Here is a 25,968-nt window from a genome sequence, read left to right on the forward strand (position 1 = left end):
GCGCGCGCTGCCCCCGAGCTCCCGGAGCCGAGGATTGAGAAGAGCGCTCGGGGAGGGGAGGGGAAGGGAGTCAGACACCGGGCAGCGGCTGCTGGCTGCTCCCGGGATCCGAGCACGAACAGGCGAGGCGCCTGGAGCCAGACGGTGCCGCCGAGGGCGGCGCGGGCGGGCGCCGGGCGGCCGGGGGCCGGGATCCGAATTCGCACGGCGCCCCCCAGCGCCGGCCGGCGGGAGCGCGGCCGCGGGCGGCTCCCCGGGGCAGGTGCGGGGCCGGCTCCGCCAGCGGCTGAGGGTGGAGAGCCCACCGCTCTCCCGTCACCGTCAGCCCTCTTTTGACAGGCTGTGACCGGCGGCCCGCAGGGTCGGTGGGCGCGCGTGGGCGCGGGGCGCCGGGGGGGGGGGGGGTGGCGCGCGCGCACGGACGGAGGGACGGACGCACGGACGGACGGACGGACGGACGGACGGCCGGACTTGCGCGCGCGCGCGCCCCCGGGCCCCCCTGCCAGCTGGAAAGTTGCCGCCGTGCGGGGCGGGGAGGGGGAGGCGCCCCGCCCGCTTCCTGCCCGCGCGCCGCCCATTGGTCCGAGGGATCCCCAGGAATGCGAGTGCCCCCTTTAAAAGCGCGCGCCGCGGCGGCTTCCCCAGCCAGCGCCGCAGCCCGGCGAGCCTGCGCGGCCTCCTGCGTCCCCGCCGGCCTCCTCCGCGCCCCGCCGGTGCCCCGAGCGCCTCTCTCCGGCACCCCGCGTCCGCGCCGCTCCCCCGGGCCACTCCGGTAAGCCTCCCCGCCGCCCCGTCCAGCGCCGGGCCAGCCTCCCTGCCCAGCTGCCCCGGCCCTTCCCTGCGGCCCGGGGTCCGCCAGGAACCGGCCAGGACCTTGAGGCCCGCCGCCGCCCCCGGCGCCCCGCGCTCGGAGCCCGCCTGCCCGTCTCGCGCCCTCTTTCCCGGGCACCACCTGCGCCTGCCTCGGGCACGCCTTCCCTCGTGGGGACAGCCTCGGGGAGGACAAGCCTGCTGTCCGTCCTCCCGGCGAGCGGGAGGCCCAGGAGGGTGGCGGGCGCGCCCCGGGCCCCGCGCCCCGCGTCCAACTTCGTGCCACCCTCCGTCCAGGCTTCCCCCATCGGACCCCGGGCTCCGGAGCTGCCATGGGCCCGGCCTGGGGACTGTGCCTCCTGCTCCTGTGCCCCGTGTGCGTGTGCGCCGCCAACCGCATTCCAGGTGAGCCGGCGGGGAAGCCCCGCGGGGGGGGGGGGCGCCCCGCGCCCCGTCCCCTGACCCCCGCCCCCCCGCGCCCCGTCCCCTGACCCCCGCGCTCCCCCCCCCCCCCCGTCCCCGGACCGGAAAGCTGACCGTGGCCTCCCGGCTCCCACAGAGTCTGGCGGAGACGGCAGCGTGTTCGACGTGCTGGAGCTGGCCGGGGCCGCCCGCAGGGGCTCCGGGCGGCGGCTGGTGAAGGGTCCCGACCCGTCCAGCCCGGCTTTCCGCATCGAGAACGCCGACCTGATCCCCCCGATGCCCGATGACAAATTCCAAGACCTGGTGGACGCCGTGCGCGCCGAGAAGGGCTTCCTCCTGCTGGCCTCCCTGCGGCAGATGAAGCGGACCCGCGGCGCGCTGCTGGCCGTGGAGCGCAAGGACCGGTCGGGCCCCGTGTTCGCCGTGGTGTCCAACGGCAAGGCGGGCACGCTGGACCTGAGCCTGGACGCGCAGGGCCGGCAGCAGGTGGTGTCGGTGGAGGAGGCCTTCCTGGCCACCGGCCAGTGGAGGAGCATCACCCTGTTCGTGCAGGAGGACAGAGCCCAGCTCTACATCGACTGCGAGAAGATGGAGAGCGTCGAGCTGGACGTCCCCATCCAGAGCATCTTCACCCGGGACCTGGCCAGCACCGCCCGGCTCCGCGTTGCCAAGGGGGACGTCAACGACAACTTCCAGGTCGGTGGGTCCACCGTGGTGGTGGTGGTGGTGGTGGTGCCCGGGGGGCCGGTTCTCAGCCTCAGAACCCCTGGGAGGGCGGCCGGCATGGCAGGCTGCCCTCCTCCACCCCTCCTCCCCCAGGGCATCGGGTGAGGGGCCTGAGGATCTGCATTTCTGATCGGAAGGGTCCTGCTGCGGCTGGGGGCCGGGGGGGGGGGGGGGGGGGGGGGGGGGGGGGGGGGGGGGCCTGGGCAGCCCGTTGGAAACTACTCGAGTAAATGAGAAATGCCTGTCCAACAGCAGCTGCTCCGGTGCTCTTAAAGAGCATGGTGGTTTACTTCGAGTATGTTCCACCGGCTTTAATCAGAACCTGCAAGGGGTTCTTCACTGGGTAGAGCCAGCCGTGGTCAGTGGGGAGGGATGGAGGCCGGCGGAGGTTAAACTGAAAAGGTTAAAACAGCCACAGATCCGCCACTGCAGCTCTTCCTCGCCCCGTTTGTAGCTGTGGCTTTGAACTCCCACGTTTAACTCTTCACCGCTGGGGAATATCGTGTTCTCCACACTTAGCATCCATTCCACTTCCTTTGTGCCCAGGCGGGCCTTTGAGAAGGGAGTTCTTTGTAAAATACTAAAGACTTGGCAGAAGACAGAAGATTTTTGAAGTTGTTTGGCCGTTTACGTTGGTGGGCTATTTTGATCTTAAAGGGATCTTAAAAAATGGTGGCCTTTCCAGCTTCTGGGATGTTTGCTTGTGTGCTTTCTCTAGCACACAGATAGTCCTCCCTCCCTCCCTCCCTCCTTCCCTTCCCCCCTCCCTCCCTCCCTCCCGCTCCCCCTTGCCCCTCCCACCAAACCCCCCTTCACTCCATTCTACAATTCCTGCCACAGGGGGTGCTGCAGAATGTGAGGTTTGTCTTTGGAACCACCCCAGAAGATGTCCTCAGGAACAAAGGCTGCTCCAGCTGTGAGTACCTCATCTATTTTTAGAACATGGGAGAATTCTACCAAGAGCACCACGAGGAATATAAGCAATACTGCTTGTGCCAAACTTGCCTCCAGGTAGCATGATTAAGTAGACACAAGTGACTTCAAAGGATTTTACACGCACGCACGCACGCACACACACACACACACACACACACACTCCTTACCCCAAATGAAATGTCTTTATAGCCAAGAACTCGAGGGTGGGCTGGCTGGCTGGCTGGCTGGCTGGAGGAGAGGCCATGGATTTGAAGTCCGCCATTACTTTTTCTGTTCTATTTCCTAGCCACTGCCAATGTCCTACTCACCTTGGACAACAATGTGGTGAATGGGTCCAGCCCGGCCATCCGCACCAACTACATCGGCCACAAGACCAAGGACCTGCAAGCCATCTGCGGCATCTCGTGTGATGAGCTGTCCAGCATGGTCCTGGAGCTCCGGAGCCTGCGCACCATTGTGACCACTCTGCAGGACAGCATCCGCAAAGTGGTCAGTGGCCTCACCCCCCCCCACACACACACACACCCCCAGACGGCCCCAGGTAAGGCTGAGCACTAATGAGCACGCTCACCTTTTAGACGGAAGAGAACAAGGAGCTGGCCAATGAGCTGCGGAGGCCCCACTTCTGCTACCACAATGGGGTCCAGTACAGGAATAATGAGGAGTGGACGGTGGATGGCTGTACCGAGTGCCACTGCCAGGTGAGGAGCCACTGCGCGCTGAAGGAGAGATTCACGGCGCGGCTGGCAGCCAGTCTTTTCAAATACAAAATGCTGTTGCTCGGACACCAGCCGACAGACAACTGAAGTTGCCAGTCAACTTCAGTAGGTTCGCCATAAAGCCAGGTCTGCAGCCGAGAGGAAGCCCTCAAGTTTTTATATACCACAGGCCGCCACCAAAGCAGGTCTTTTTCCCTTTGACATGCAATTATGACATTTACAAACTCTTCTTTTAAACTCTTGGATTTATTAAAGTCTTAATTACACCCTCCATCCCCCCTGCCCCCCGGGCTAAGTATCTTAAGGGAACAAATCTACTTAGACATCTGAATAATTTACTCGCTTTAGTTCAAAGACCAAGTGTTGAATGTCAGGTAAATCAAACCTGCTCAGAACATTCCTTTTGTTTCCCCAGCCCGGCTTTCTATTCAGCCCTGGCATGGCGGTTCTTCTAACACAGTGCTGACTGTTCAAATGGCTAGGGTGTCACTGTCAACTTAGCTCTGGTGACAATGCCAGTGGGTGGGGTTCCCTCCATACCCACAGGTGTGGGGGAAGGCAAGTTTGCTATTATCTGGCTTATCAGACAAAGAAAGGCTTTGCTTTTGCACCAACTTCTTTAAATTCTCATCATTCCCCAGTGTGGTGTAAAGGCAGCTCTAAGAGGAGAGAAAAATGTTCATAGATTTTCTTCTCCTGCTAAAGATAAAATATAAAGATTTTAAAGTTGTTGCTGATTCCTGTGAGTTTGATTTCCGAGGTAGACTTGGCTCCCGAGGCCTGCTGATTCTTCTTACGTAAGTTCTTTGTGCTGAGCAACCATTCAGAGCTCCCTGAAGGACAGACAAGTGACTGGCATGAAATGTATGACATGGGTGGACTGCAACCGACAGCTCTACTATCACCCTCATCCCGTCCGAGCTTTTACAGACCTCGCACTGCTGTGGCTTGTGATGGAAATGTTCCTGTAGTAGGGAAACTTATTTTTGCAATTATGCTCAGTAACCGTTTCCTCCTGCCTTTCTTGCCCTGCAGAATTCAGTGACTATCTGCAAGAAGGTGTCCTGCCCCATCATGCCTTGCTCCAACGCCACAGTTCCTGATGGAGAGTGCTGCCCACGGTGTTGGCGTAAGTTCCTAAAACACCTAGCTCATTCTTTAGTACTCGGCTGGACATCTAGGCACAGCACTGCCCCGACCCTGGCTCCATCATATGTCTTCACTCAGCATCTTGCTTCCTTCCATCGGCTGTCTGCAGCCAAAAAAGCCCATTATGGACACCTTTTAATTGTCCATCTAGCTTGTGGAATCGGTAGCAATGCTCATGGCATGTACTTATTCATCCTGATCTTGTGCTTTGCAGATAAGGGTGAATATGTTGCAGAAATAGGTCTAAGTTGACAGTTTTAGAACTAGATTTTAACAGTGCAAAGGGAAGAGGATCTGTCCAGCAGAGGAGTTGGTAGGCTTATGGTGTGAGCGTGGGACCTGACGTGGGACCTGAGGTTCTGCCTCTGAATTCCGCAGTGATCAGAGAGGAAGATCACAGCATCACTGGGTGTCAGGGGACTGACAGAAACGGCACTGTCTTGACACGGGGCGCCCTGCCCCCAGGTCTTGTGCGCTGCAATGATCTCTTCATGGAGACAATATTCAGTGTAGTAGGTACAAGTCATGAGAGTGAGTTGTTACGATAGGCAGTAGCACTTGGCATACACGCATGCACGCTCACACAGACAAACGCGCACCTCTGTGTACCCCGGCCATGGCTCCCCAGGGCCGTGGGAGTGATGTTCCACCTATTTGTACATGTGCTCTATCTAGCACTTATTTGAGGTGGGAGTTAAAGGGAACAAAGACAGCGATTGCTAAGACTTCCAACTGGTGGCCAAAGAAAACAAGTTCTCTTGATAGACATACTGGTGCATACCTGTAATCCCAGCACTTAAGAGTCAGAAGCAGAAGGATCCTGGGTTCAAGGCCAGCATGGGCTATCTAATGAGATCTAGTCTCTGTTTTCTGGTGGTGCCTCAAGAGACAGTAAACAAACATATTCTCCTCTTGTGAAAATATGCGCAGAGGAGGCGCCAGAGGTGAGAGGTTGAGGAACAAGCCCACTAACCTCATGGCCAGCTGGAGCCAGAACTAAGAGCAGCCAGGCTGCCAGCCCGCTCATCTGCCAGACACATGGTCTGGGGCTTCCCTGACAAGTCAGAAATGACACCTTGGGGCTGTCTTCTTGGAAGACTGAGTCTGGACCCGCTGCTCAGATATCTTAACTGTGCACAGTCAGAACGGGGAGGAGAGGGCGCGGGAGATCTCGCGCTACAGCAAGGATGGGCTGTCCTGACCCGGCACAGCCTCCAGTTACCCGGAAAATCTACACGTGGTGATCTAACATAAACCCTTCCAGCCACCTCAGAGAAAGCGTATCCTTTGCTTTGAAGTTACGGGAGTCTCACATACGTCAAAGTCTACAGTTAAGGCTGAGGGAGAAGTTCAGAGTCACACACACACACACACACACACACACACACACACACACACAGCTCTGAGGTGATGGATAGGGGCAACTCATTCAACAGTAATAACCACATCATGTTGCATTAGTATAGCAAAAGCATACTCATCAAACACTTCAGTCGAGGCAAAGGGATGTGTGCTTTCCCCCTCTGGCAAGTGCAGGCCCCGGCGGGGACCACGGGCGGCCACCCTGTACTAAGTGCCCCGTGCTCCCCGCAGCCAGCGACTCGGCGGACGATGGCTGGTCTCCGTGGTCCGAGTGGACGTCCTGCTCGGCGACGTGCGGCAATGGCGTTCAGCAGCGCGGCCGCTCCTGCGACAGCCTCAACAACCGCTGCGAGGGCTCCTCGGTCCAGACGCGGACCTGCCACATTCAGGAGTGTGACAAGCGATGTGAGCACTGGGCCGCTGCGGGTGGGAGGCGGGGTCGCGAAGCCTGGGCGTAAAGGTGCTGGAACCTCCGCGTCAGTCTACTCCTCCTCCCGCACCCTGACCACTGCGCGGATCCCGCAGCCCCTCCTCTCTGTAGCACGGGTCTCTGCAGCGAGTTCACAGTGGGATTTTAAGCATTTGGTTCACGCATCAAATGCAGTCAGCATGGAGTGCGGCTTATGTCGAGCCTGTAGGTCCTAGGGTACTGACGGCTTCCTGCAGCCGGCATCACCACATGCTGGCATGTGGACTGTGGCCACGAGCCCGTGTCCTCGCAGCGCGGGTTCGGCTGCCGCTGAGCAGGCTGGGGACGCTTCCACGAGCTCCGAGCTCCGGAGGAGGCTTGTCTGTCTCCTGTGAAGCCAGCGCCCTCGGTGACACCAGCTTTGCGTTTCAGTCAAACAGGATGGCGGCTGGAGCCACTGGTCCCCCTGGTCGTCCTGCTCCGTGACGTGTGGTGACGGCGTCATCACGAGGATCCGTCTCTGCAACTCCCCCAGCCCGCAGATGAACGGGAAGCCGTGCGAGGGCGAGGCGCGGGAGACCACAGCGTGCAGGAAAGCCGCCTGTCCCAGTGAGTGGGAGCCTGACGGGCGCAGCTCTGCGGGTCACGGGGCCAGCGGGGGGGAGGGGGGGGAGGGGGGGACGCTGCTCACTGGAGAAATGAACAGAAGCAAAGCCCTGGGCGCTCAGTGGGAAACGGAGAACCATCTCAGACTCACGCTCTTCCCGAACATCCCTTCCACGGGTCGGGTGGCAGAGGTTTCAAACGACTGAATGCTTGTGTGGGATCGGTTTCCTTGCAGTCAATGGAGGCTGGGGTCCCTGGTCGCCGTGGGACATCTGCTCCGTCACCTGTGGGGGAGGGGTGCAGAAACGCAGCCGCCTCTGCAACAACCCCACGCCCCAGTTCGGAGGCAAAGACTGCATTGGTGACGTGACAGAAAGCCAGGTCTGCAACAAGCAGGACTGTCCCATAGGTGAGTGGGTGGCCCTGAGCCAAGTCCCTCTAGACACTCGATTTTACTGAATGCTGAGGTTAGGGTTCTGTGTGTGTGTGTGTGTGTGTGTGTGTGTGCACACGTGTGCGTGTGCAGGTGGACAGCGCAGCTGTCAGCGCCGCTGCGGCAGGGACAGCAGCTGGGACCTGCCTCTGACCGCCTCCCACCTTTCTCAGATGGATGCCTGTCCAACCCTTGCTTTGCCGGTGCCAAATGCACCAGCCATCCCGACGGCAGCTGGAAGTGTGGCGCCTGCCCGGCCGGCTACACTGGGAACGGCATCCAGTGCAGTGACGTGGATGAGGTGAGGGAGCCCCGGTTCTGCGTGACCTGCGGGGAAGGCCGCCGGCAGGCCCCCGGCACTCCCTCGCTGCCGCATGCGCTCACCGCTGAGCACTCTCTTACTCCCTCCGTAGTGCAAAGAAGTGCCCGACGCCTGCTTCAACCACAACGGAGAGCACAGGTGTAAGAACACCGACCCCGGCTACAACTGCCTGCCCTGCCCACCGCGCTTCACCGGCTCTCAGCCCTTCGGCAGGGGCATTGAACACGCCATGGCCAACAAACAGGTACCGCAGACTCCACAAAGCAGACCTGAGGACAGAGCTGTCCTTGAGCGAGCAGCCAGCGGAGGCATCAGGCTTCACGGAGCAGGGGAAGGGTGCATGCCCCCACAGCGTAGTCTTAGAAGCACCTGATAGGGATGAGCGGATGGAGCCGTGGGTGTCTATGTGCGGAGCAGTTGCAGCCGAGAGACAGCGGGGATAGCCTGCTCTTCCCCACGGGCCTCGCCTACCCAGAGGTGGGGCGGTCGCGGCCCCTCCTGTTCCCCTGGTGTCTGGGACGTGTCCAAAGGCTGGGTGTTGTGCCCCCCCAGGTGTGCAGTCCCCGCAACCCCTGCAAAGACGGGACACATGACTGCAACAGGAATGCCAACTGCAACTACCTGGGCCACTACAGCGACCCCATGTACCGCTGCGAGTGCCGGCCCGGCTACGCCGGCAACGGCATCATCTGCGGAGAGGACACCGACCTGGACGGCTGGCCCAACGAGGACCTGGTATGCGTGGCCAATGCCACCTACCACTGCAAAAAGGTACGGCCAGACGCCCTCCCGAGCCTCCCCACAGACAGCCCGCCGCCCTGGTCCCAAGCACACGCCAGGGCGCGCTCGGGGTTGAAGAGTGAAAGGAGGATCTGGAAGGCAGCGGGGCCTGGGCTCCCGCCAAGAACGTGAACAGGGCGGGACCTGGGCTTGGAGTGCCTGTCCCCGTGTCACCGCGGGCCTAACGGCTGTCATGTGTGGCTTTTCTTCCCCAGGACAACTGCCCCAACCTTCCCAACTCGGGGCAGGAGGACTACGACAAGGATGGGGTCGGCGATGCCTGTGACGACGATGACGACAACGATAAGATCCCAGACGACAGGGTAAAGACCAGACCCTGTGCTGGCTTCCCCGCGTCCCCGCTCGCCTCCGTGGCAGCCTGGAGCACAGCACGGGCGGAGGGACTGCAGGGCTTTACGTCTACCGTCTTGACACGCCGGAGAGTTAGGGCTTCCTCGCTGGCAGCGGGCGCAGCGGCTAACACCTGCCATAATCCTAGCGACCCAGGACACAGACGATGCCAAGAGAATTTTCAAAGGCTTTTTCCTTCCCATCTCTTCCTCCCCATTTGAGAGAGAAATTACAAGTGTACCTAGTGACACCGGGATGATAAAATTATGTTTTATATCTCACTCATTTGTCACCAACAGAAACCCACGTGTTATCTTCTAACAATACTCTGTCAGCCAACTAGTAGCTGAGGAGTTGTGTACGCACTGCGCACGTGGTCGGACACCGCAGCGGGGGTGGGAGGCAACCCGGTGAGGTTTCTCCATCTCTCCTCCCCGCAGGACAACTGCCCGTTCCATTACAACCCCGCCCAGTATGACTACGACAGAGACGACGTGGGGGACCGCTGTGACAACTGCCCCTACAACCACAACCCAGACCAGGCAGACACCGACAGCAACGGGGAGGGGGACGCCTGTGCCGCCGACATCGACGGGGACGGTAGGGGCTCCAGGCGCCCGGGAGGCCTGGCTGCGTGGTCTCACCGAGCTCTCCGTGCTGCCGAGCGCGGTGCTCATTCGCCCTGCTCTCCGCAGGCATCCTCAACGAGCGCGACAACTGCCAGTACGTGTACAACGTGGACCAGAGGGACACTGACATGGACGGGGTGGGAGATCAGTGTGACAACTGTCCCCTGGAGCACAACCCAGACCAGGTGGGTGACTCCTCCCACTCTCCCTCAGCTGCTGGAATCTCCTGGCTGGGCCACTGAGACTGTGTGTAAGAGTAGAGTCCAAACTCCCCGATGACTGTGGCACCCGTGTTCCCATAGCCAGGCGCTGTACGAGCGTGCTCAAAGTGAGTTTGCGCAAAATGAACTCTGTAGAGACTTATAGATCCTGATCGTGAAGTTCTCCTCCCTTCAATCTTGTCTTCTCTGAGAAAGCCTACGTGGCTTGTTCAGTGTGGCCTACCATTGTTAAGATAATTCTCACAAAGCCAAGATCTGCAAATGGCCACTACAATCACATGAACCATGTGTACGGCTGAGATGCATCATCTAGAAGCAAACCAGCCATCTTCATGGCTAGTGATACAATCCAGCCATTAAGAAGTCATCAAACTAAAAAGACTTCCAAAAGCTCCAGAAAGCACATTTCTCCAAAAATATCTAGCATTCCTGACAGACCACCCTTCCCCCCTGCCGGGGAATGTACAGATCGATGTCATTACACGAGAATGCCAGCTTCTCCCTCCTGACACTTGCTCTTTAAAGCGTGTCAAGCTAGTAACAGCAGGACAGTGACTCTGAGGTCATCATGGGAAAGCCTGAGTGGTCTGCGGGAAGCTTTACTGATATCATCTGTTTCGAGTTTTTCAATATCATTTAACCTCACTAGATGACTTTAGGATTCCTCTGATTATAATAACCTTACAACAAAATTCAACCATCATGTAAAAAAAAATAGTCTCACACACACATACACATACATACACACACACCCCTTACAAAAAGCATAAACACTAGCAAGAAAAACAATCCAATCTATATTATGCTGTCTGTAAGCATCCCGTGCATATGGAATAATTAAGTTCTATGTTAGTTGGAAAATGTTATGCTTTTAAAAAATCCTAAATGTGTCCTCACAATTTCCACATCAAACAAAGATTGAGAAAAAAAAAAAAAAAACCTTTAAATATCAGCTTGTTAATGTGAGTGTCTCCAGTAGCACAGAAATAACCGTGGAACTCACTGGCAGTATCATACACAGAAGAATTCCCCCTGGTGGGGCACCTGTGTGGCCTTTCACAGGAGCTGTTCAGCATGTGACTTACTCCTTTTCCCTCTGTCTTCCAGCTGGACTCTGACTCAGACCGCATTGGGGACACCTGTGACAACAATCAGGACATTGATGAAGATGGACACCAGAACAATCTGGACAACTGTCCCTATGTGCCCAACGCCAACCAGGCTGACCATGACAAGGATGGCAAGGGGGATGCCTGCGACCACGATGATGACAATGACGGCGTCCCTGATGACAGGGACAACTGCAGGCTGGTGCCCAATCCTGACCAGAAGGACTCTGATGGTGAGTCCGTGCCGCCATTCTGGAGAGCACAAGGTGTTAGGGGGGTCGGGACTGATGACCTGCAGAGGGAAGAAACAGGAGGACAGGGAAGGTATCCCAGGGGACATGGTGACTGAAGGTCAGCTGTGGCAGTGCTCATCTGACCTCAGACATGGCAGCACTTCAGAGTTTCACTCACATCTTGCCTTTCTGATCTTAGGTGATGGTCGAGGCGATGCGTGCAAAGACGACTTTGATCATGACAATGTGCCAGACATCGATGACATCTGTCCTGAGAATGTTGACATCAGTGAGACTGACTTCCGCCGATTCCAGATGATCCCTCTTGATCCCAAAGGGACATCCCAAAATGACCCTAACTGGGTGGTACGCCACCAGGGCAAAGAGCTTGTCCAGACTGTCAACTGTGATCCTGGCCTTGCTGTAGGTGAGTCGTGAGTGCTTTAAGAGGCAAAGGCGGATGTGGAAATGCCCCTGCCCCTGCGGGCTCTGGGGAGTCTGGGACAGAATGGAGAAGGATCTAAAGGCTGCAGTTACTAACGTGGCTCTGGCCTGGTCTTCTAGGTTACGATGAGTTCAATGCGGTGGACTTCAGTGGCACCTTCTTCATCAACACCGAGAGGGACGATGACTACGCCGGCTTTGTGTTTGGCTACCAGTCCAGCAGCCGCTTCTACGTGGTTATGTGGAAGCAAGTCACCCAGTCCTACTGGGATACCAACCCCACCAGGGCTCAGGGATACTCCGGCCTGTCCGTGAAAGTCGTGAACTCCACCACAGGCCCTGGCGAGCATCTGCGGAATGCCCTGTGGCACACAGGAAACACCCCAGGCCAGGTAAGGAGGAGTCCCGGGGGTGGGCGTGTAACTGACAAGGGGGACACCGGCCTCTGGCTGAGAACCCAAGATGTCTTAGTTATGAAGCTCCCAGCATCACTAGCTGCGGCATGAAGCCAGGCTCCACAAAGTCCGAATCGTGTGGGACAGGGGAGCTCACTGCGGCCCGGCGCCCCTCCACACCTAAGGCAGTTCCAGCCTCTTCAAACAAAAAGCCTGCCTTTCCCCTTGCTGTCTGCTTTACAGTCATTAAATGGCACACGGCACATGAGAGAACCCTTAAGAACCAAAATCCTCCCGGCCTGCTGGGTAGCTCTCAAGCACCGTGTCTCAGGGCCCGGGCTATGGGTAGCTCTCAAGCACCATGTCTCAGGGCCTGGGCTATGGGTAGCTCTCAAGCACCGTGTCTCAGGGCCCGGGCTATGGGTCTCCTCGCGGCGGGACTCGTTCAAGCTCTCTCCTCTCCCTCAGGTGCGCACCCTGTGGCATGACCCTCGTCACATAGGCTGGAAAGATTTCACCGCCTACAGATGGCGTCTCAGCCACCGGCCCAAGACAGGCTTCATAAGGTGAGGGTGGAGTGTATTAAATCCCACTTCCGAGTCGCACCCAGGGGCCAAAAGGGTGAGATCACCAGTGACAGGTCACCAGTGACAGGTTTTCTTCTTTTGCTGCAGAGTGGTCATGTACGAGGGGAAGAAGATCATGGCTGACTCCGGCCCCATCTACGACAAAACCTACGCCGGCGGCAGGCTAGGACTGTTTGTCTTCTCTCAAGAAATGGTGTTCTTCTCTGACCTGAAATACGAATGTAGAGGTAGGAGTACCTAGAACTGCGCTAAGTCACACTAATATGAAAGACAACAACGTGGGCAAGACTGATTAGAACACTATTTTAGAGACAAGGGCATTTCCACTTAGCATTTAAGGATACAATGCTAGAAATGAAATCATTGCTATGAGTTGTGGCTAAAGATATCCTGAGTCCTTATCAACACAGTGAACTTGCTTAGTAACCAGTGTGTTCTTCAGACAATGCAAAGATGAAAGACAAGCAGCTATACAATTTAGGCCACAATAATGCTTTTCTTAAATGCGAGTACTACTTTTCTTTCAAACTCGGAATGTTTAGATAGTTTATGTTCTTCTTACAGTTTTATTCATACCATCACAGCTTTTATCTGTGTACAGAGGAACAATATTGCTTTCATAGTGATGTGAAAGCCATTTTTACTAGCCAGACACCAGTGGCTCAGGCCTATGATCCTAGCTACTCAGTAGGCTAGGATCTGAGAATCATGGTTTGAAGCCAGCCTGGGCAGGAAAGTTTATGAGATGCTATCTCCAATTAACCTCCAGAAAGCTAGAAGTGGAGTTTTGTCTCAAGTGGTAGAGCAACAGTCTTGAACAAAAAAGCCAAGTGGTGTGTGTGTGTGTGTGTCCGGGGAAGGGGGGAGAGAAAATAGGAAGGGAAAACAAAGGAGGAGGCAACAATGCTTGATAAGAAATGTACTCATTATCTTGCCCATGTAATTGTAACCCCTCTATATGGTATTTTCACAAAAAAAAAAAAAAAAAAGCCAAGTAAGAGCTCAAAGCCCTGAGTTCAAGCCTCAGTACCAGCATGCACACACACACACACACACACACACACACACACAGTCATTTTTCCATCAACAACAACAAAAGGAAAACTCTTGAGTTTTTAATTTGTTAGTTGATATTAAGATGATTGTGTCCTGATTCATTAGTTTTCACTTCTTTGTTTTTTCACGTTTGTGTCACAGATTCCTAACTGTCATATGCTGATCAGAGTCCTGATCACACCCAAGGCCGGCACTGCACCTTCTGGAAGCCAGGACCTGCGGAATCCCCCAGGCTCAACGTCTCCTCACCTCCCTTCTCTGCAGACTCCAAAGCGTGGAGCCTGCCTCAAGAAAACTCAAACACAGACTGAGCCTTCAGCCTCTGGTGAATAAGAAGGCCTTTTCCAAGAACACAATTACTTTGGCTTGCTTTTGTGAAAACAAAAGCATCTCTTCTCTTTCCTTCGGAAAGGTGCCTTCTCCACGCTGCGCATGTCACCGAGCTGGGTGCTCCCGAGAGGCCAGCTCTGAGCAGCGGACCCACGCGTGTCCAGGCACCTCAGCAGCAAGGCCTTGCCCGTGATCCTGACATATACCCTTAGGAACAGTGGGTGGGGCCCAAGCACTAAGGGAGGATTGTGGGAAGAAACCATGGAGGACCTGTTACTTGTTTAGTACTGAGTCATTTTGGGGATACTGAAAGACTGGATTTTATGACGCTGACTAGCGTTAGCTGATTAACCCATGTGAAGAGGCTTAGACAGAAGTAAGGAAGGGAGGGAAAGACTGGTTTCAGAACTTTCTCCCGATACCCATCCTTACCCCTGGTCTATAGGAGCCACATAACATGTTATTATTATCAGAAGTACCATGCAGTGCTGGGGGCTGTTCAGTGCCTGGCCATGCTGAAATTGTTGGTTCTATTCCAGATGTACCTTGCAGATGTAGCAGGAAAGTAGAAAAACCTATTCCATCTCAGTGGGCTGCAGCCGCCTCCAAGAGGGGCAGCATGCTCATGTTCCTATGGTTAGAAAGGCACAAAGTTACCGTCAACCTGACTAAAACATTCCTTTTCTTTTTTCTTCTATTATTAGAGTTCCTGATTCTCTTCTGGACTATAGTGTGATGTTTTCTTATGGTTTTTTTTTTTTGGGGGGGGGTGTATTTCTTTTTTCTTTCTTGTTTTTTAACAAACGCTTTAACAGTATAAAATATTTATTTTTTTCCCTATTCTGGAGAATCTGTCTGAAGGATATCCGTGGAACAGGAAGTGTAAGGACTGTCCACATTGCCTTGGTTATGAGTCTTCATGACTGTAAGATTGTAAATACAGATTATTTATTAACTCTGTTCTACCTGGAATTAAATTTCATATGGGAAATATGTGTGAGCAGATACCTGGGTGGGATCAGCAAATCTCTTCAATGCCGCCACCTGGAAAACCAGCCTCACTTGGGCTGAGAGCGAACCAGTTCTGTCCCTTTGTTTTATCTTTTCCGGTGGAATTCATTGGTTGTCTGCTAGACCGTGGGATTGCTAAGAAAGCCATGACATCTTTAGAAACATTTTGCCACATCCCTCACTCATAGTTCCAGGAAGAAGAAATGCATGTACACCTGTTTGTTGTTTTTGTTGTTGTTGTTTTGTTTTACTTCATTTTTCCAAAAGAGAAAAGATGGACAAAGGTGAAACTTATATACAAATATTACCTCATTTGTTGTGTGACTGAGTAAAGACTTTCTGGATCAAGTAGAAAGAGTTTAAGTGTCTTAAATAGACGGAAAGCTACTGTAGTAACTCAAAAGGCAATGTTGTACATAGTATGAAAATTTCTCTGCAGAAGAATATTCCCAGGAAAAAGCATTGAAATGTTAAATGCCATTTCTGAAAGGTTTCTTTCTCTTTCTATCATCTTGTACACCATAGCTTGACTTTCATAAGTTATTTTCTCATTGCTTTGGAATAGATCTCAGATTGTGTAGATATGCTATTTAAATAATTTATCGGGAAATACTGCCTGTACAGTTAGTATTTCTATTTTTATATGTTTGCACACTGAATTGAAGAATCGTTGAGTTTTCTCCTTTTTTGTGTGTTTTGTTATAATTTTTTTTGCTTTTTACTCCCTGGTTTTTACTATTTGTTGATACCTTTTTCTAGGAATGTGCTTTTTTGTACACATTTTTATCCATTTTGCATTCTAAAGCAGTGTAACTTGTATATTACTGTTTCTGATGTACAAGGAACAACAATAAATCATATGGGAATTTATATTTATACTTCCTGTAGCCATGTCTGTTTTGTTCTCTGCTGGCCTTATTCTAAGAGGTATGGATAAATACTATTCTTAGCCAATAGAGAAATGGTGCTGTGGCTCAAGTGGTAGAGAACTAGCCTTGAGCTGAAGAGCTGAGGGACAGCGGGGAGGCCCAGAGTTCAGGCCCCACAACTGACCAAAAAAAACAAAACAAAACAAGACCAATAGAGCACACACAAAAGAAAATTACAAAAAACGTGACATGTAATAGTCACAATTCCAATATAATTTAGAAAAACTGACTTGTTCAAAACTAGTCTTCTAGACTAGGTACTGGTGGCTCAATCCTGTAATGCTAGCTACTCAGGAAGATGAGACCTGAGGATCACAGTTCAAAGCCAGCCCAGGCAGGAAACTACATAAGACACTTATATCCAATTAACATCCAAAAAGGCAGAAGTGGAGTTGTGGCTCAAATTGTACAGTGCTACCCTTAAGCAAATAAGCTCAAGACAGCGCCCAGGCTTTGAGTTTCAGTCCCAAGACCAGTATAAAAATAAAAACCCTAGGCTTAGGGTATATATTTGCTAGATTTGTGGAATGATCTACCATAACTAAAGCATAGAAAGGAGAAAGGGCACCTATATCCTGAGTCAAAAAAAGAATATAATTTTATGTTTACTGTTAAAAGGAGTCCAGTATGAACCTTCTCAAAAACCCAGCTCTTTCTAAGAAAGACAATGAAAGCATATGGGTGTCATTGTCTTTCTGCCTGAGGATAGCTGGAATTACAGGCATCAGCCACCACTGTCTGGTTTAACCTGTAACTCCAGGTCCATTTTCTGACCTGTCCATGATGGCTCTAGGTAGGACAACATGGCTACATTTTGTAGAGCAGCTCGGGTGGACAGCATTACAAGAGAAGAATCGTCTTTGCGAAGGTGGTAAGAGACTCTACCTTCTGAAGAACGAATGAATGACACCTGCAGTCACAAACGGATGATGCGGATGCGAGAAAGGCAAGCTTTGAAAGGAATGCACAAATGTGTGGATGTGAAACCCACTGGTAAAGGGAATGAATGCTGCCACGTCTGGAATGTGAGTTTCAGAACGGCAAGTAGTTTTGCACACTGACTTAAGAACTGTTGGTATTTTTGTTATGTACTCAATTTTTGACAAAAGTCGGGCTTTGAGGCTGGCTAAACACAAGACAAAAGATAGAATCTTCCTTCTCATTGACTTTTTTCTTTCTTGTTCTAAACACTTCTGTCTGGGCAGCAAGATCACCTATGAATGGAAACTGCCAGATCATTTTGTAGGCCCAAGGTGAAGACTTATGAATTAGAAAGTGCCTGTAAACCGTTGTGGAATGAGGGGAAATGATCTAAAGGAAATATCTGTCTGAAATAAGCCAGCATTTACTCTCACAGTAGTACAATATGGCCGGTTGCCAGTGGCTCACGTCTGTAATCCTAGCTACTCAGGAGGCTGAGATCTGAGGATTGAGGTTCAAAGCCAGCCCGGGCAGGAAAGTCTGTGAGACTCTGATCTCCAATAAACCACTAGAAAACCGGAAGTGGTGCTGTGGCTCAACCGGTAGAGCGCTCGCCTTGAGCTGAAGAGCACAGGGACAGTGCCCAAGCCCAGAGTTCAAGCCCCACAACTGACAAAAGAAAAAAAAAAGAGTAGTACAACATGTACGTTCCTGGGAGAGAATTCTGATGAATTTTTACACCGTACAGTAAAAGTGACAGAACACACCAAGAGGAGACGGGACAGAGAGGCTGGACGGGAGCTTGCTCACAGGTGGGTCCAATCCCATGCACAGTGACCTTCAAAAGTTAGCTGGTGAAACTGGTTAAACACAGGACTTGTTATGTCACCACCAATAAAACTTTTTCCTCCTAAGGAGGCTTACTGTCATGTGTCTCAGGACTGACAGGTTGAAGGTGAGTGAACCAGGTGCCAGAGGAGAATTGCGATAAAGATGGAGGCAATAGGTTTGGCTTTTCTTGGGTTTTGTTGTGTGCCAGTACTGGAGCTTGAACTCAGGGCCTTGCACTTTCATTTGGCTTTTTTATACAAGGCTTAGTACTCTACCATTTGAGCCACACTCCCTGTTCAAGCCTCAAAAAGATCAAGGAAACATAATAAGGAGAAATCAAATGTTAAAATCATTATTTGAAGAATGGTCTCACGCAATGCATTCATTGAACTCAAACAGTTCAGAAAAAAAAAAAAATTTCCGACTTTCTTAAGAGCACACCTAGTAAGTCTTTAAGAGTCTTCACATTCTTCCATCACATGTTTAGTCTGCTGCTCATCTGTATATAAAATAACCAAAGGTAATATGTAATCAGAAATGTGTACATTATTAAGACAAGTAATTCAGCCTAGTAAGCACTAAGTCTTCTTACACATTATCCAGTGAAAGCTGGGCCTGGTGGCTCATGCCTGCAATCCTAGCTACTCCAGGAGGGAGCGTGGGAGGACAGAGAAGACCAGCCCAGGAAAAGAAGTGCCATGACCTCATCCCAAACAACAAGAAAGGGGGGTCTGATAGCATGAGCCAGGCTAGTCCCAGAAAGAGCGAGATCACATTAAAAAAGAACTGGCACTAAAAATCTGGGGAGCATAGCTCAAGAATATAATAATAATAGTAATATTATTCTCTAATATTATTCTCTAATAATTATTCTCTAATTATTCTCTAATTATTCTCTAATAATTATTCTCTAATATTATTCTCTAATAATATTCTCTAATATTATTCTCTAATATTATTCTCTAATATTTATTAAACAGTCATCACAAGCTGCATATAAAGTTTACAGGTAAAATCTAATGATACAAATTCTGTCTTCATGGAACTTACAGCTCAGAGAAATGCTGAGTTTTGAAAGATAACTATGGGTTTAGAGAGAGACATCAAAATTACTTTACTTTCTACTAAGTTTCTGGGGAGAGAGTAAAAGCTGAACTACATGTTTTATTTAAGTGGGATAAGAGCTGACTTGGCATTTGCCTCCTTGAAGAGAGAAACAGTAAAAGCAGCACAGAAATGGACAACTGACCCTCCTACGGAGGACAGCTTGTCTTCCTCGATCAGAGCAATGCTGGACATCAGGCCTGGTATCCTGAGTATACCAGTGAATGCGTGGCTATTAAGCCATGCACCCAGGCCAGTGGTAAGAAAGAGCCTCTCAGTCCAGACTGAAATACTATAGGTGATTAAAACCTCCAACCAACAACTTGGCCTCAGATGCACAAATCCAAATGCAAAACCCCAAGAAATAAGTGGGAGGGGCGTGCAGGGGGAAGCAACGTGACTCCTCCAACAGTAATGAACACAACTCTACAGTAATGAACACTACAAAAATGGGGCGAATGATAGTCTAAATAATTTAAAAAATGATTCTAAGAATGATTTAAAAAATTAAAAAGGACAAGAATAAATCCCTGAATGAATTCCAAGAATACTCAAAGAAAGCGCTGAAATTAGGGCTGGGAAGTTGGCTCAGTGGTAGAGCACTTGCCTTGCATGCCTGAGCCCTGGGTTCGATTCCTCAGCACCACATAAGCAAAAAGAAAAAAGCCGGAAGTGGCGCTATGGCTCAAGTGGTAGAGCGCTTGCCTTGAGCTGAAGAGCTGAGGGACAGCGCCCAGGCCCAGAGTTCAGGCCCCACGACCGGACCAAAAAAAAAAAAAAAAAAGAAAGCGCTGAATGAAATAAGGAAGACAACACAGGACATGAAAGAAGAGTTCATTAAGGAAATAGAAATTCTGAGGGGAAAAAAAGACAATTCTGGTAATATAAATATAAATAATTCAATTTTTAAAAATCTCTCCGGTAGACTGGATCAAATTCAAGACAAAATATCAGGATTCAAGAAGACAAAGTGGATATGTTGGAAAAGTCAGATGAAGATTTTTAAAAAAATGAGTAAGTATAAATGAAACATGTAAGGTGTCTCCAACATTAGAACAGTGCTGTGCTGAAATGTGACTATGAGTCACTGAGCCGAGCACAGCAAAATGGAATGAGGAGAGGGGAAGAGGAAAAGGGACAAGGAGAGCCAGAGGGTGAATAATTTTGAAAGATCATTCGCATGTATAAAATCAGAACAATAAAACCTGCTGAACTTGTTTGGGGTAGGGGAGAAAAGGAGACCAGCAGAGGGGTGTGGACTGAAATACATGTAAACACAGATGGAAACGCCCCTGCATAACAAATGCACGCTAGCAAAGATAAAATACAGTAAGAGGACTGAACTTTTTAATGTACTTCATAATATAAAGTCTCAACCTGGAGCTTATAAGAACACATGTTCTTGTGTTTGCACTGCTCTTGTGACTTACAAATATACTTTCCTGGTCTGGTCCACTTGAAATCATAGACTCTTCATATTGAGATGCTCCCAAGAATTATTCCTCCAACACTTGTTCTCAAGCCTTACCTGCTGTTGCTTTCTCCGGAGGGCTGGGTTCCAGATTTTGGTCCTCTGACAAAAGACTCACAGTGACATCATACAGTGGATCATCCAAGAAAGAAGGCCTTTTCAGTCTCCCGATGCCAAGGGTCTTGGACATAAAATAGTCTTGCGTGTCACTGATAACCTCATCCTTGGAAAGCGGAAGACGTTTTATAGTCTCTGCTTCGAAGGCCAGGGCTTCTGACACGCAATGCCCCTCCAAGGCTTTCGCGAGGTAGCAGCCTTGGTTGGCCTCACGGTGCCCGTTCTCAAGCTCATCTGCATCTTCTCCCTCTGGGTTCTGGACCTTTGTATCTGAGCCACTTAACCCAGAGAGGTCGGGCGGGGAAGGCTGGGGGGACTGAGGCGTGACCTCCTCCGTGACTCTGTCTTCTCTTTCGGAGGGAAGCCTGGTGATGGCTGGTCCTTTGAATGTGCATTCACCCAGAAGACTCTTTAACTGCTGCTCAGAGAGAAGTGGTGTGGAATCTAACTGATGAAACAACCCAAAAGTTTTCATAGTCAATTGGCTGAGTAAACGTGCTTATTTACGGTAAGCTTCCAGTAACATAACTACTGGAGAAGGCTTATGTAATTACACTTATCTTTCATGTAAACTAAGGTCAATACATAGAAACAGGAAAGCAATTCATTGACGGTGTCGGTGAGTGCAGGGAAGATGGTCAAGAATTCCTAGAGAATAATCTGGTGCACACTGTCACCTGGGGGTGGGGACCTGAAGACAATGAGTTGCTGGCACCAAATTAATCACTAACACATAAAAGTAACTGGAGCTGAAACAGACATACTTAGACAAGCACCTTTGATTTTAAAAATCCTGGGGAAAAGGACGTTTCCAGGAGAGGCGGTAATTGCCTCTTGACGATGAGCCATGTCCACCCACTCCCCACCATAAGTCTCACCGCCACCCCATCCTGTGCCGCCCATGTCTGTCCACAGCTTTCTTCAGACAATACTGCTGAGGACGGAGGAGGAAGGGTGAGGGGCGGGGGCATCCTGACATGAGCAGCTGCTTCAGAGCTACAGGTCCAGGCCGAGGCCAGGGGCATTCCAGGAGCAGGGCACTCTGGGAGGAGCGTAGGGCCCACATATTCAACTCTGCTGGTAAATGTCATCAGAGCTGAATGTTTCAGCCAAGACCTTAAGGAGTTTAAGCCATCAGTTCCTTCCGGTGATATTCTTTTTGGGATTTTGTTTTTGTTTTTGTCAGTTGTGGGGCTTAAGATAAGAGTCCTATGGGGACTTTTTTGCCCAGGTTGATTTTGAACTGCGATCCTCAGATCTCAGCCTCCTGAGTAGCTAGGATTACAGGATTGAGCCCACTGACACCCCGCTCAAGTCATTCTGAAGACAGACAAAAATGAATCAAATGAAAACATAGAGCCATGTTCTAAAAGAATTCTACCTAATGGCATGCTACTTGAGTTGCAACGCCCTCCAAAAGCAATAGTGTTAAATAGATGGAAAGACACTGACAGAGATTTCTCCTTATCTAACAGCACAGTATCTTCCTTGATTTATGTAGTGAATGTAAGACAGTAATCCTCCTTTGAAAGAGAGTCACCTGAGAGTAAGAAGTACTCCTAAGAAACCTTAATCATTACTTACTAACAGCCTTAAGTTTGCATTTCAGAAAGTAAAATAACGCCCTACTTTGAAACTACACAGTAAGAAAGAACTAAATATTCTACGTGTATAAGGAACTATCAGGAAAAGCTGCTGTTGGACCCAGTATAGGTAAGTATCCATTATTATATACTGGTTTAATGCAGCCAATAAAAAGTTTTGTGCTGTGTTTTCAGAATTATATTTAACTTGGGGCTGGGAAGGTGGCTCAGTGGTAGAGCGCTTGCCTTGCATGCCTGAGGCCCTGGGTTCGAGTCCTCAGCACCACATAAGCAAAAAGCCGGAAGTGGCTCTGTGGCTCAAGTGGTAGAGCGCTAGCCTTGAGCTGAAGAGCTGAGGGACAGCGCCCAGGCCCAGAGTTCAGGCCCCACGACCGGACTCAAGAAAAAAAAAAGAATTATATTTAACTTATACCTATGATAAAACTCAGACAAGTGCCATGGTGAGTTCAAACATAATAAGAAATGGACATTGTCTGGTGTTTTTTTTCTTAGAAATTACCTAAACTCACGATTTCAGGGAAGTCAATTGAAAGTTCATATGCAGGTCGAGAAATAGCAGTTAAATAATATACAAATTCTATGCAAATTCTCACATTTTTTTGGTAGTGGTGGTACTGTATCTTGAACTCACAGCCTTGCACTTTCTGAATAGGTGCTCTATCACATCCCCAGTGCTTTTTGCTCTGTTTGAGATAGGGTCTTGCTTTCTGTCTAGGCTGGCCTGACCAGCGATGCTCATATTCATGCTTCCCACATAGCTTAGATGAGACGGAGTCTGGCCTTAAATCAAGATCCTTCCTATCCTCACCTCTCACACGCCAGGTTTACGAGCATGAGCCACCATGCCTGGCTCAAATCCTACCTGTAATCAGTAAACACTTCAGGTACCCAGGAGTGATATTCCATCCGTTATCAAGAGCATGTCCATCATACTACTACATAATCCTGCTCAACAGAAAATGAAGTCAGGCCTTGGACGGCATGTAGGTAACTTAATATACACTCTCAAATTTTGCTTATATAAAATTGCTTATAATGGGTAGGTGATTCCATGGGATTTAGAAAGAGCCTAAGTGTCATTCTCACCAAATATCCTCACCAAAGGTTCATCATTATGAAACTGAGACACTAGAAGAAAACAAAAAGGCCCATATATTTGAGTAGAAAGACAAAGGATCATGGAAGGAATGTTGTGCCACTGTAAGTTCTTTTTAAGTGCTGAACTGGATTAAAGAGGGGCTCTATCCCACATGTCCCTGGCCATTCTTGATAATTAAGGGGCTATACTCCACAGCCTTCATTCAGACTGCTGCTAACACTCCTGAGCTAATGAGTTCTGTGAGTGAACCTCTCACTGCGCAGCACTGTCCAGGGACCATCTGCTTAAACATTCACCTCCAAGTCCTCACTTCGCATGCCAGTTCCAATTTCCTCATCTTGTATAAACAAGTGATTCACGCTATTCCTGTCCCTCATAAAATTAAACATAGTGCATCTCAGCCTTCACTTCCCCAAATCAAGCCCAATCTGTCTTCTCTCTTTGTATGAAAGCTCCCCTGCTCCCACTTTTACTTTTTCGGCCCCCCTTCTTTCTTGTCATGGCCAAAACACATGTGGGTCCATAGTCAAAGCGTAAATGTAGCCACTGCTTTCATCAGGAAAAGAATATCATTTCCATGCATCTTTTTGGTCGAGATTCTGCACCCCTGTTGATGTACTTACTATTCTAGGCAGGACACTGCTCTATGCATATTACATGTGTTGATGTCTTTAATTTGTGCCATGAATCTAAGACACCAGTACTACTGTTATTGTCATTTTGTACGAGAAGAAAATAAGACAGCAAGAAATTAAGTAGCCTAAGGTGTGGATGAAGGGCCTGCATGCCACTTACACTGCCCCTCGCCCAAACTGAGTTCTCCTTCCACCACTTGCCAAGTGTCTTCTCCCCAAATGAAATTCAATTTCACTCTCTCTTAGACTTAAAAGAAAATAAATCTTTCCAACAGAACATTTCACTTAACTACAGACTTTTCCACTCAGACTAGTGCTGTGTTTTATGAAAACTTACACAATGTCATGCCTTTCAGCTCATAAAAAAAAAAACAAACCATAGCCACTGCTTCATTTCAAGGTGCCCACTGTTGACTTTTCTCCACCCTGATAAATGCTGGTTTGGTGTAGGAGCTAAATCTGACAAGGATGGCTGAACTCATTATTGCCGGAGACAGAGCCCAGCCTGTGGATGATCTTGCCGTCTGCCCTGCTCCCTCTCGTACTATATGTGAAGCTTCTTCAGTTGTTTAAAAAAAAAATTCCCCAGTTATTTGAGCAGTGGCTGTTGACAAGGCCTTCGAAATGCTGTCTGTAATGTAAACCACCTGAAAGTTCACGGCAACAAACCAGGAGCGGCGACACTGCTCTCTTTGATCTTATGTCCAGCATTTTTCCCCCTAAACAGAGTTTCCAAAGACCCATCATATGAGTCTAAAACTATTATCACAAGGGAGAAATAAATGGGTGGAACAGTAGACTAGAATGTCCCCAACTATTAATACTGAGACTAGAGCTGTGAGTCGTTTCCAGCGGCACCTAGAAAACATTCCTCCCTTTACTCAGCACCAAGATCCATCGGGGCTTTAGCTGACGACATCATCTGAAGTGTAAGTTCACAGCTCTCAGATTCCAACACTGCTGGGGGCACCTACGTGGTAGTTTATTTTAGTCAAGGGTTTCTGACTGCAAAGGAACGGGAGTCCTTATCTCAAAAAAAACCAAAAAACATGGAGGTGGTAGGGCTGAGGGCTGCAAGAGGATCTAAGAGGCTGTCGTGTGGTCATTTCACACAGGAAATCAATTGACAGGCTTTTTGGAGTCTCGAACCGAAAGCCACCAGGGAACTAAAGCCTGCGCTCCACCACTCTTCCTTCTGGATCACTGTGGCCTCCTGCATGCTCACCTGTGCATCCCTCCCTTTGCAGGACCACCTTCTCTGCTTATCAGTGGTTCTTTTTGTCACTCCTCAGCTTACCTACATAGCATGAACTACGGCACTATAGATACTACATCCTTTAACTCAAATGTCAACCAAGTAACTTCTAAGATCACTGCCAAGTTGATGGGCCTACAATGTCAGGTTCAAGTGTCCCACCGTGTCCAGTCACCTATAGTGAGGAGCATAGGATGTCAATATGGCCACCCACGCCCACACTTCTGGGTGTAGGTAGGGGTAAATTCCCAAGACTGAAGCAGGAACGGGGCAAGGATCACTTGGAAAGTCTGTCATATTGCTAGGGCCCTGTCACTTAATGAAGTTCTGTCGCTAGCTGAAGGGGTAGCAACTGAAGTGCTGGTAACCTTCACCCATCTTAAATTGTAGCACTCTCTGAAGAGGTGAGATTTTTTTTTTTAAGTAGAACAGTTCATCAGAAAATATTCACTTGTGGCTAGGCATAATAGGGCATGCCTGTAATATCATTTGGAAGAGCAAGGCAGGAGGATTGAGAGACCCCCTAACTCAAAACAAGAAACAAATACATAAATACAGAAAGATTCACTTGTAGGCAGAATGATGAAGGCATTTCGGCTGGACTACAAAGCAGCCATATGAATCCGAACACCCCAATGGGCGATGCAAGCTCAAGAGGTTCCTACCACTGATCATGCAAGCCTCTTTTAGACTGAGCACATTTAAAAACCACAGGGGCCGGGCAGTGGTGGCTCCCACCTGTCATCCTAGCTACTCGGGAGGCTGAGATCTGAGGATCGCAGTTGGAAGCCAGCCTGGGCAGGAAACTCTGTGAGACTTTTATCTCCACACCACTCTGGAAGTGGTGGCTCAAGTGGTAGAGTGTTCGCCTTGAGCAAAGAAGCCCAGAGACAGCACCTAGGCCCAGGGTTCCAGCACCAGGACCAGCTAAAACAAAAGAACAAACAAACAAAACCCCACA

General features: G+C 50.4%; 1 protein-coding gene across 1 annotated transcript; it reads left to right on the top strand.

Moving 5' to 3' along the window:
* The first annotated feature begins 676 nt into the window (after positions 1 to 676).
* On the top strand, positions 677 to 15,919 carry Thbs1 (thrombospondin 1). Its single transcript, XM_042687410.1, has 22 exons — positions 677 to 772; positions 1,108 to 1,215; positions 1,370 to 1,929; positions 2,800 to 2,875; positions 3,182 to 3,384; positions 3,474 to 3,596; positions 4,650 to 4,743; positions 6,357 to 6,530; positions 6,967 to 7,143; positions 7,376 to 7,549; positions 7,747 to 7,874; positions 7,987 to 8,139; positions 8,448 to 8,666; positions 8,891 to 8,998; positions 9,467 to 9,626; positions 9,722 to 9,840; positions 10,984 to 11,218; positions 11,418 to 11,645; positions 11,783 to 12,054; positions 12,526 to 12,623; positions 12,732 to 12,871; positions 13,842 to 15,919. Exons 2-22 carry the CDS (start codon positions 1,143 to 1,145, stop codon positions 13,847 to 13,849), a joined length of 3,522 nt encoding a protein of 1,173 aa, XP_042543344.1. The 5' UTR covers positions 677 to 772; positions 1,108 to 1,142; the 3' UTR covers positions 13,850 to 15,919.
* Positions 15,920 to 25,968: the final 10,049 nt, after the last annotated feature.

Source organism: Dipodomys spectabilis, unplaced genomic scaffold (assembly GCF_019054845.1).
Source record: "Dipodomys spectabilis isolate Male_0828 unplaced genomic scaffold, ASM1905484v1 ptg000108l, whole genome shotgun sequence".
In the NCBI taxonomy this organism is placed as follows: domain Eukaryota; kingdom Metazoa; phylum Chordata; class Mammalia; order Rodentia; family Heteromyidae; genus Dipodomys; species Dipodomys spectabilis.